General features: G+C 56.8%; 1 protein-coding gene across 6 annotated transcripts in view; it reads right to left on the bottom strand.

The window, feature by feature from the left end:
- Positions 1 to 200: 200 nt before the first annotated feature.
- The window catches only part of LOC113203825 (uncharacterized), a 12,050-nt gene continuing 1,880 nt past the window's right edge, over positions 201 to 10,370 (bottom strand). Inside the window, exons 2-8 of one of the 6 annotated variants that reach the window (XM_052274868.1) lie at positions 4,890 to 5,163; positions 4,613 to 4,801; positions 3,693 to 3,821; positions 2,453 to 2,536; positions 1,926 to 2,057; positions 1,515 to 1,636; positions 201 to 1,406 (exon numbers count right to left, since the gene is read on the bottom strand). In XM_052274868.1, the coding sequence (XP_052130828.1) occupies positions 1,280 to 1,406; positions 1,515 to 1,636; positions 1,926 to 2,057; positions 2,453 to 2,536; positions 3,693 to 3,821; positions 4,613 to 4,801; positions 4,890 to 5,162 (1,056 nt within the window). In that variant the 5' untranslated portion in view covers position 5,163 and the 3' untranslated portion in view covers positions 201 to 1,279. The remainder of the gene's footprint in view (positions 1,407 to 1,514; positions 1,637 to 1,925; positions 2,058 to 2,452; positions 2,537 to 3,692; positions 3,822 to 4,612; positions 4,802 to 4,889; positions 5,164 to 10,370) is intronic. The other 5 variants (XM_052274883.1, XM_052274875.1, XM_052274895.1 and 2 more) reach the window with 5 other exon arrangements.

Raw genomic sequence — 10,370 nt, 5'->3', positions numbered from 1 at the left:
CACTTCTACAATCACCACTACAATGAAATAAATAATCTATCCATTAACATTCATTCTGCAGTCACACACATGGACATTTCACAACGCTCATGTCAAACGTACGAAGAGCAATAAAGCATTTTGGTTGAAACATGACGAGCGTTTGAACACGTCATTCGCTTCATTAAAGTATCAGTCAGACTCCGATTAAATCCAAGGACTCAATTCGCGTAAAATCTATAAGAATGACATTGGAGTTATCATAATAAAATCTATACAAGTATCAACAACACAGGACAAGCGTAAACCTAGGACTTAACGCTAACTTAACACCTACAGAGTAACCAGCCGCAGCGCCACAGCCAACAGCTAGACTTGCGAGGGCGCCTCCTCCAGCCCGGGGCACTCCAGGGCCATGGAAGGGCCCTGGAGTGGGGCAGGCTCGGCCCGCTGGAAGGCCCGCTGTCACGCCCAGGGATCCTGGACCCGCCGTGTGGCGCGTCTGTCACCCCCGGACCAGCGGGGGAGCGCAGGGGAAGTCCCAGACTCCACAGATCCAAACTTCGGAATGTAATTAAGAAATCGAGAGTAAATTACTTTTGTACTGTTTTCATTGCGGTGGAGACTGGATCTTCCCCGCGCTTTTGCCCCCTCCCGAGCGTCAGCTGGCCCCCCCATAGAGAACGCCTCTTTTTGTCGGGTTTGGCTTTCAGTAGCCGATTCAAATAAATAATAAATAAATACACCTTGTGCAATGGGGGAATGTTACAATGTACGGAGATGAATTGAGATTCAAAGAAAGGCGAAAAGCACAGTCTGTTACAAAAATTAAAAAAGTCTAAAATATCGAAATTCTACGTCATGTAGATATTCATCCGGACAACACCTATCCGGTCGCAAAAAAATGCCGCTGTTTAAAAATTTGGTTTTCTCTTCATTTTCCTTGCTTTTATTCTAAGCCCACGGGGCTTTCCTTTCTCAGGCCAAATGGCGCAGAGAGAAGACAGGGCATATGCACTTCATTTCCAAGGCCGTTTTACGAACGGCCGTCGCTCTTCTGAAACCGAATAATCTCTCCTCCCTTTGGCTGTCAGTGACATGTCCCCCTCTCTCCACGCCGTGTCACAGTCGTCTTCAAGTGGACCTCGCCACTCGGAGGCGGCGGTGACGCCGTCCCCCGCACTCACTTCTTGATTAGCACAGCCCGGCGGCACACACTTTCCTCCGCCGCCTCGTCTTGCTCCAAAAAAACACATCAATAAATAATAAATTAATTGATTACAAAGTCCTCGCGAAGGGCCTAGACTTCGTTGCACTGCAGGTACAGCTGTTGGCAGTCGGCCTGGCTTCTGCCCCGGCGCCCGGCCTCGTAGTACATGTCGAATGGCGTGGCCGTGGACCTCTGCAGGAAGAAGCTGGCGGCGTACCTGCGGGCGGAGAGACGATTTGTAGGGGTCACATTCACACCACTCGCCACCTGCCGTACACCGTCAACACTCGCGGGTGTGGCCGCCGTTACCGGCCGTGTTACTTACGATCCCAGCTGGCAGTAGATGGCGCTCGAGCCCTGCTGGTCGGCGGCGCACTCCCTGTTGGCCTCGCACAGGAACTTCTGCATGCAGTTGTCGTCGCTAGTCTTGTAGGTCCTCACGTAGCCCTGCGGGAAACGGGGGGAGAATCGTTAGAGCCACGTGATGAGAACGGACGACGCTATGAGCCGGGAGGGTCATTAGAGAGCTCGCAGAACACGCCGCGCTGTTCACACCAACCCCCGCCACCCCACCCCCTCTCCCTGTCTTCACTTATCTTGTGCGAGCTTTATATCACGCCTCCAGCCAGCCGCCTGCCGGGGTGGGCCACCCGCCCAACGCCGGTGACAGGAGCCAGAAGAGTTGCCTACCCGGGGGTTCGCAGGCGGCCCCGCAGCGCGACTGACTGAGTCTCACCTTGAGCACGCTGATGCCGGCGACAGCTGCGTCCGACACAGAGTCCTTCTTCCCAATTGAGCGGGCGGCGATGGCGCGGTGGCTGAAGGAGGTCTTGAGGGCGTCCAGAAGGTTGACGACGATGTTGATGAACTGGAACAGCGGGTCAGTTTTAAAGGCGATGCGGGCATGTAAAAGATTGCTTCTTCAGGGGACAAGTAGTTAGAGACAGTTTTCATTAATAAACGGTTAACAAAATTTTGCAATGACTTTAAAAATGGATTTATCTGTGAATCTTAAAAATGTTATCCAAAACTAATCTTGACAGGGGCTGTTCGTTCCGCTACATAAAATACAAATGCGTTTGCTGCATGCAGATGGACAGGGTGAAAGGATGGGATTGCATACCCTGTTAAGCATGCTCAACAAGCAGGTGTATAGCTTAGCGGCGTGCGCGAAAAATGCAGTTTTTTTCCCCTTCTATCGTATCAATTTAATGAAATCAAACTGGTCGTAGACGATGAGGAGAAGGATCGCGTGCCACTTACCTCTCCGGCCTGCTTGGCCATGGTGGCAACCTGGTCGGGATCCTTAGACCCAAGCACGGTGGAAAGCACGGCCGCGATGATACCCTGCGTCGGTACACCACAAACCATCAGAACCAGCTGGGAGCACCGGGAGCACCGGGACCAGCGGCACCACCCGGGTGCAGGGCACCTTGGTGCCGGGGTGCCGAGCGCGGCCGGGCCAGGGCGGCGGTGGGCGGAGTCTCGAATGCGGAGCGTCAATTATAGTACCGATCGCTCTCAAAACTATGTGCTGCATGCGTTACAGGGAGCTGGTGCACTCTTTTTTCACCTAGTTTTTTTTTTACAGGAAACCATTATAACTACAACGAAAGCGATTGACATTTCTTTTGTGGTTGCTTATTGCTTTCTACAGAGCCATGCAGGGATGCAAATAAACGTAAACAGTAAACGCCGTGTGACCGCCTTTCGAAACTTCGCCCAGATCGCCCCCAATAAAAGTACACAAAAACATTTCAAATGACAAATCTAACTATTCTTTGAAAAGAAATCATACGAAATAAATGTAGTCTTAGATTAACGGGGGAACTTTTTACGTCGCGTCCGCTGAGCCGGGCGGCTCCCCACCCACGTGACTTCACAAGGAGGGCGTGAACGCGTAGTTTTTTGGAGCGTGTCTTTTGACATGGATAGCCGTGCGCGCGTGCGCCGTGTAGTGCGAGCATGAGAGCGTGCGCTGCTGCACACTAGCATGGACCCATATCACATCTAACGGACAACAAAAGGTTCTAATCAGTCTCATTAAAATGTATGGGCCCAGCTCCGACTACACGTCACTACTACTATAAAGCCAAACTTTGTCGTGAAGTGTAATTTTAAGTGCAACTTGCAAACACTCTTGTAGTAGCTTCGCGCCAAAATATTCATTTATGTACAGTCGTTTCTACTAACTACAAAAGCAGTGCCTCACGCACCCACCCACCAGTAGTTAGTCTTTCTATTTCACTTTCAGTATTTACATGGAAATGCAAAGGCTAGTGGGGAGTCCACAGTGCAGGTAGCAGGTACTGGCACCGGAAGCGTTAGTTTCTTTTTACGTGGAACGCACTATGCTCTTTTATAGGGTAACGTAACTTGAAAAAAAATTGAGGTGATAAAAATGTGCGTTAATTAGGTGTTAAGTGCCGCGATGCCGGTCGGAAGCGTGCTCCGGCCTGCAACTTCACACTGCACTCGCTCCGCGTGCAGTGCCGTCACTGACCTGCATGGGCGACGAGTTGTCCACCTTGTCGATGCCGTCACCAGCAGCGGCGCCACCGCCCAAGAAGTGCGAAAGGATCTTGAGCCCAACCTGCAGGACCTGGGCCCAGGGTGAGGCCGGGGCCATGTTCTGTCGAAAAGAAGGAGTGCTCAGCACAACTGCACGGTAACGGGTGAAATGTAATGATAAAAAGGTCTGCACTCGTCGCTGTGGTTACTGTTAATAACTACCACCACCCCAGAGACATGCGGAGGAGATAGAGAGGCTTGGTCCGAGGAAAATGAAGAAGATTGAGGTAATCAGTCTGGAGAGCAACAGAGGAACACAGTGAAGAAGATGGAGATTGAGAGAGAAAAAGAGAGCGAGATAGAAGCGTCAAAAGTCTTGGGTCGTCGAGAGGAAGAGGATGAGTTCTTTGTCAATACTTTTCGTCTGCCTCCTTGTTCTACGAAAATTTCAAATCGGTTCGGATGCATACCGTTCTACTACTTCAAAAACAACTACTTGGAACCGGTTCAGCGGCACCGAAACTAAAAATAATAATGCACAAAATACTCCCTCGCTCTCAACTGGGAATACAATACAGACCACGAATTCGATCATACCATACCCCTTTGACTAATCTTCAATACTTTCCCGAAAACAGACTCCCATGACAAACTCTGACGAGTAGAACAATTTCTAAGAGCTACAGATAGGCTTCTCCCGCAACCAGACACTCGCACTCAATTTGATCTCAAAAACTCTAGAAACGAAATAAAATCTCGTTCATTTCGACGCTACAGAGGGCCATGCATGCAGCCCCCCTCATCCTCGTCCCCCCTCTCTCTTTCTGAGCGAGACGAGACGAACAGCTAAACCGACCCGAGCCGAACCGACAGGCGCGAGCAGAGCTCTGGAGTGATCTGATTGGGTCTTACTGAGAGTGCATAGTCTGAAGAGTCGTGAGTTTTAGAGGGCGGTGGAGGTGGAGGTGTTGTGGTTGTGGTGGGAGTTGGACGTACATCGTCATCCAGACCCTCCGACTTGCTGGGGCCGGCCTGGGCGCCGCCGTTGAAGAGCATCTGCATGATCATGCTCAGCATGCTGCTCCATGAGAAGCCATCCTGCTAACAGACAGAGCACGCACGCAGTCAGGACAGCCGTCCTCAGCAGGGGTATTTTGATTAGTGATTGGGCCACCTCCCCTCTACTTACCGATATCTGGTTGGTTTGGATGTCATCCAAGTCGTTGTCGATGGGCACCTTCTTCATAGCGTTGGGCTTCTCGGCGTACTTGCGGGCCTCGGCCTGGGGCTGTGGCTGCTGCAGCTGCTGCTGCTGCTGGTGCTGGTACACGGGGTACTGCCGGTGCTGCAGCTGGTGCAGCGGCGGGTGCTGCGCTGCGTGCGGCAGCGCCAGGCCGGGCAGGACGGCGGAGCAGCCCATCAGGGCCAGCAGCGCCCACCCAACGACCTGCCTCTGCTTCATCCTGCGAACAGCGAACGGGACAAAGTGAGTATGGCTGGTCTAGAAACGGCCCTGCTTCAGCTTGCGTTCAGCTGCTTCCCTTCCCCAAGCCTAGCCGAGTCCGGCCCCTAGACGCAACCGGCCCGGCCCTGGCGACTAGGCGACACGTTGAGGTTACGACTGCTCCCGCACGGGACACAATCGCAGGAAGCACGCGCGTGCGCACTCCGCGTTGCAGCTCGCCGTCCGCGCGCAGCAGACATCGCGCTGCGCGTCCCGCGTTGCACCGCGGCTGCTTCCTCCTTGACAGCATTGGTCCTCCCAACCCTCGACACCCTTTTTAACCAGTCCTTTGACGGGAGCGGAGGAGAGCAGGGTTAAAACGAGTCGTGGGATTTCCAGGAGAGTTGAAACCCCAGTGGATGCCCTGGAAACAAGCAATTATTCCCAGGGCTCGTTTTTACCGTGCGGGAAGCAGGTGGAACAGATATCCTAGCGCTTAGTGAGCTACTCTCTGCTGGCTAGTGCCGACAGTCTTTTCAAAAGTTGAGGCATGTGGATGAGAACATGACGAATTGCAATCGCTTTCGGCGTGGTGAGGCTATGAAGGCTATTATCGCCGGGCGGTGCGACGACAGCTCAGCTGATTTCCCCGCGGACGCGCGCGCGTCTCCTCCGCCGAGCGAAAAGTTTACTGTAAATGTGAAAGTCAAGCAGCGCGCCGTGATGTCGCCGCCGTTTGGTGTGTCGCTGACGCTACGCTCCAGAGCCAGGGGCTGCGGGGGTAGTCGTATAGCTGTGTGTGCATGAGAGAGAGAGAGACAAAGAGTGAAAATAGTCTCCTTGAACCGAGGCTTCAACGGTATTTTTACCTTGAACAAATACAAGGACGGAAAATGTCGTGGAAGAAAAGCAAAGTTTTCCTTCGATTAAAACTGTCTCCTTGAAAACAATGGAAATGCATTCCTTGAACCAAGGTCAAGAATATCCTTTATTTTTTTAAAAAAGAATTTTTCTGGGCCAGGAGCAGCCACCAGACGCGCGTTGACGTCAGGCAGGCGAGTAACCCTACGCGGCTCGTCGGCATGAGAAAGTTCATGATCCCCCGTGTGCAACCAAGGCGCTCATCCCGTAAACTTTCGACAGCCTCTGCGGAAAACGTCGGTGTCGAGAACGTGCGATTGTGGATTGTGTGTGCAGCCCCAACTCCAGTCTTGTCCCCCCCATGCTCTCGGTCCGTGTCCTCCCCTGGGAGGCCGGTCACGAAACCGGACACTAAGTACTCCGGGCGCCTCGTAGACTCGCCGAAGCGCCGGCGAAAATGCATTGATTGTCTGGGAATGAAATTGAAAGGACTCCAGCCGGCCCTGACCTGTCGCGGAGACATTAGAGACAACCTACCTGCCGGGAGCCCGCCCCCGCCTCCTCCCCACCCTCCGGCCGGCGGCCAGACCCGACTTCACTTTCGTCCTCTATCGCCCCGCCCCCTCCCTAATCGACCTGGCCCCGGTGTTCCCGGCACTCCCCCGCCCCGCCTAGGGGGATGCAAGCCGACGAAAGCGAAACCCATCCGAGTAAAAATCCCGTATCTTTTTCCTCGGCAGCCCTCGAGACCTGGGAGGGGGGGGGGGGGAGGGGGCAGCGGAGTCTGGATACCTAACCTTCCCGACGAACCGTCTTCCTCCCTAGGCCCCGAGGTACCGTTAGGCGGGGGCAGGGCGGGCAGGCCACGCTCACTTACCGCCCTGGGAACGTGACTGCCTGGCGGTAGCCTGGCGGTGCCCTGGCGGTGCCGAGCCGGGCGGGCTCAAGGGCCTAGGGCGGCCTGACGCTGACCCGTATTTTCCCTTTCGCCGCCCTCATTGACGGGGCACGTCTGCCTCATCCACGTCGCGGCCTTACGCGGCCTCCTCGTCGGGGGTCTAGAGGTTAGGAGACGGCTACTGCTCGGGCCGGTGCGGCCGACACGCTATGCCCCGGTCCAAGCTCAGCACTGCAGCAGACATCATAGGTGCGGGAATCACGTCACCGGGCGCAACGGCGGGTCGACAGGAAGCCCAAGGCACTTGATGATGACGTGGTGCGCGGAGCGCCGCCCTGGCCTGCCGGCGCGACACGCCTCGACTCTTCAAACTTTCGCTTCATTTTCCCTCCAATTTGCCCCGCAATATGACTCGCCACCTCACCCCCCCTCCCTCCCCACAGGAGCACACACAAGCAGGCACCAATCGCCTGCTTCCGATCCGACCAGGCGGCCGCTCGTTAGCGTTAGCAAGCAACGCGCGCGACTCGCGGAGAAATCCGACGGATTTTCGTTCGCTCTCTTGCCTTTCATCGTGAAATATCATGGACTGGGTACATGACACGCACCTGCTGCACATGGCTGCGGACTCAGCCTCCCTCTGACCGCCCCGACTGGCGCTCCTAAGGCACTTCCTTCCGATACTATCGCGGCGGCGGCGGGCAAGGTGCGTCATCGGGGCCCCTGGTGGGCCCTGGGCCCCTGGTGGGCCCTGGGCCCCTGCAGCGTGCCGGCTGTAGCGGCCACTCCGGGCCGTGCACACCGCGCCTATACCGCGCCGCTGAAGTAGAAAGTGGACCAAAACCGAACCGAGTGAGTCAGTGACCGCTACCCCACTGCCCCCACCAAAATCCTCACCAAACGCTTCCTCTGTCTCTTTCTCGCTCCTCGAGCCGCGGCGGGCCCCGTGGGCCACAAGGAGCTCGTCGCCCCGCTCGCACCCGGTTTGTAACAGGTCGTTGACCAGCCGAACGGCCGCCGGGGCCCCGGGCACTAGGGCCCTAGCAGGTGGGCCAACCGAGTGGGACGCGCCGGCCCGGCCCGGCTGGGACCTTTCTCCGACAACAGGAAAGCTCCCGACCGCGCCCGACCTCTGTCCGTCCTTGCAGCAGCCATAGGGAGGGACGCCGCCGAGGGCCGCCTTCTCCCCCAGTCAGGGGTGGATTGGATGGTGACGTCGGGTTGCGGTGCTCCTCACTGATTGACGGCGTCGGTTTGGCGCGTCGCGGCGGCGGCGGGCCGAGCGCCGTGGGTGGCCCCGAGTCACGGTGACTGGGCGGCTCTCCCCACGACGCACGCGGCGGGGCCCGGCATCACCCACTCCACCACTCAGGTACGCAGGTGCGTACATGTGTGTGCCCCCCCCCCCTCTCCAAATCCGATCGGCCGACGACGCGCAGATTCGTCTTTTCATACAGCCGGGGTGGCGGGGCGTGGCGGCGCCCGCCGTTAATGGAGCGGGCCGACGGGGAGGAGGACACGCCGGGGTCAACGCCCCCGAGGCCTCCCGAGGCGCCGTGCAGCTGAGCGCACACCGGAGGCCTGAGGCGATTATTTACTAGGAGGAACCACAATGGATTGTGAGTCGTAGCCCGGGCGACATACCCACCAGGTGGCTGATTCACGCCGCGCACGTCGTAGTTATACCGTACCGCATGCACGCGTGCGGGCGGGTTGCCTACTCGCACGGGGCCTCAAGGAACCGTGGACAGCGAGCATAGGCAAACCGGACCGCACGCGTGCATGCGGTGCAGTATAACTACGACAGTGCGCGGCGCGAATCAACCATCTGGTATGGGACGACATCGAGCACCGTTGTTTTTGGTAGGAGGCCAATCCTGCCCCAATAATGCTCCATCCCCTGACCGTTACTCGTGGTTTGGGTTGGGCCGCTTTGCTCCGCTATGGGGAGCCATTATGTTGATGAGCGAATTATGTTATCGGCCTCATACGGCCGGCAGCACCCCAGCCGGGCCTGGCCGGGGCCGGGGCGGCCGGGTAGCGGTGGCGCTGTAGGCCGGAACGACTTTCGAATCCCCCGCGCGGCGCCCGCCCCGGTGCGCGCCGGTGCCGGTGGCCTCGGCCGAGCGCCCAAGTGGAGTGTTCAAATCCAAAAGCCCACGGCGGAGGTTCAACTTTCCAGAAGCGAGGTGGAACCTGGAACCCAGCGTGTGCAACTGAAGCGGCCGCCGCCCGGCCGCAGCACTGCGCCGCAAACTCTCTGCTAACGGGGAGCCCCTGGGGCAGGGGTGCTCCTCTCCCGCTCTGCTGACGCGGGCGTTCCGATCAGCTGACTTATTTCTTCCATTGATTCCCCCGCGGTGGCCGGAGCGGCGCCGTTGTCCAGCGGTGGACGCGCCGGCCGGCCAGCTGTTCCGTCCAGTTGGCTGCACGACGACGCACGGGCGTCGCGTCGCGGTCGCACGGGCACCGCAACAAGGAGCGGCCGGCGCCGCGCAGCGCCACGCCACGCCACGCCACACCACGCCACGCCACGCCACGCCACGCCACGCCACGCTACGCCGCGCAGCGCCACGCCGCAACACGTGAGCGGAGAAGGGCGTCGCCCCGGCCTGCAGAGCCTGCTGGGAGGTACTCGGGCAATAATTCATTTATTGCATTTATCGCGTTCCATAGATACATTCGGATTAAAACAAACGAAAAGTGAACGAACGGATGCTTGAATTATTATTATCAGAAAGGATGCGACGAAGCAATCTTATTGACCCGTTAGAAGAAGAAGAGAGCCTGAGGGGAGGGTAAGGTACCAGGTAGGCGCAACCTGTGCTGACGGAGCGGGACTGAGAGGACGAGAAGAGGAAGTGAAAAATAAAGAAAGGGGACGATTGACGGGGATAAAAGAAGTCGGTGAGTGAGCTCGGTTGGCGGCGTTGGCCGGCGCAGCGCGCAGCGTGGCGGCGCGATCCAAAGGGACTCGACTCGGCCTACTTCGCCTCCCCCGCAGCCTAGCCCGGTAGATAATGATAATAATAATAATGATACTGTTATAAAAAAAGTAACTCGACGAAGAAGAATTCAAAAGAAAATAAGAAAAAAATATGCCCTGACGTGGCCGAGATGGGTAGTATATAGTATACACGAGTAGTTGCGTGTCCTTAATGGTGAAACGGGTGGCGTCGTAAAGTGGGTTCAGGTAGGGCTGGGACGGGGACGAAAAGCGATCAAGCCTAACTGTCTCACTTTTATGTGATGTCGACGGGATTGAATTAGCCTCCACCTGGTTATGTCATTATCATCGTGATAACGTTGCAACGGGCACAACATCACTAGGGGGTGACGTTACGGTAAGCAGGGTGGGGTGTGGCAGCAGGGCGGTCGCTCCAACAGGTTTAACGGCGTTATTCTTGCCGGCCACGCTACGCCACTCCTTGCTTTCTTCTTCCCCCGGCCCAGGATGCCCCCCCCCC

Source organism: Frankliniella occidentalis, unplaced genomic scaffold (assembly GCF_000697945.3).
Source record: "Frankliniella occidentalis isolate FOCC.00 unplaced genomic scaffold, Focc_3.1 Scaffold8, whole genome shotgun sequence".
Classification (NCBI taxonomy): domain Eukaryota; kingdom Metazoa; phylum Arthropoda; class Insecta; order Thysanoptera; family Thripidae; genus Frankliniella; species Frankliniella occidentalis.
Note: the sequence above shows the minus strand (reverse complement) of the source record. Positions and strands in the feature narration are given on the sequence as shown.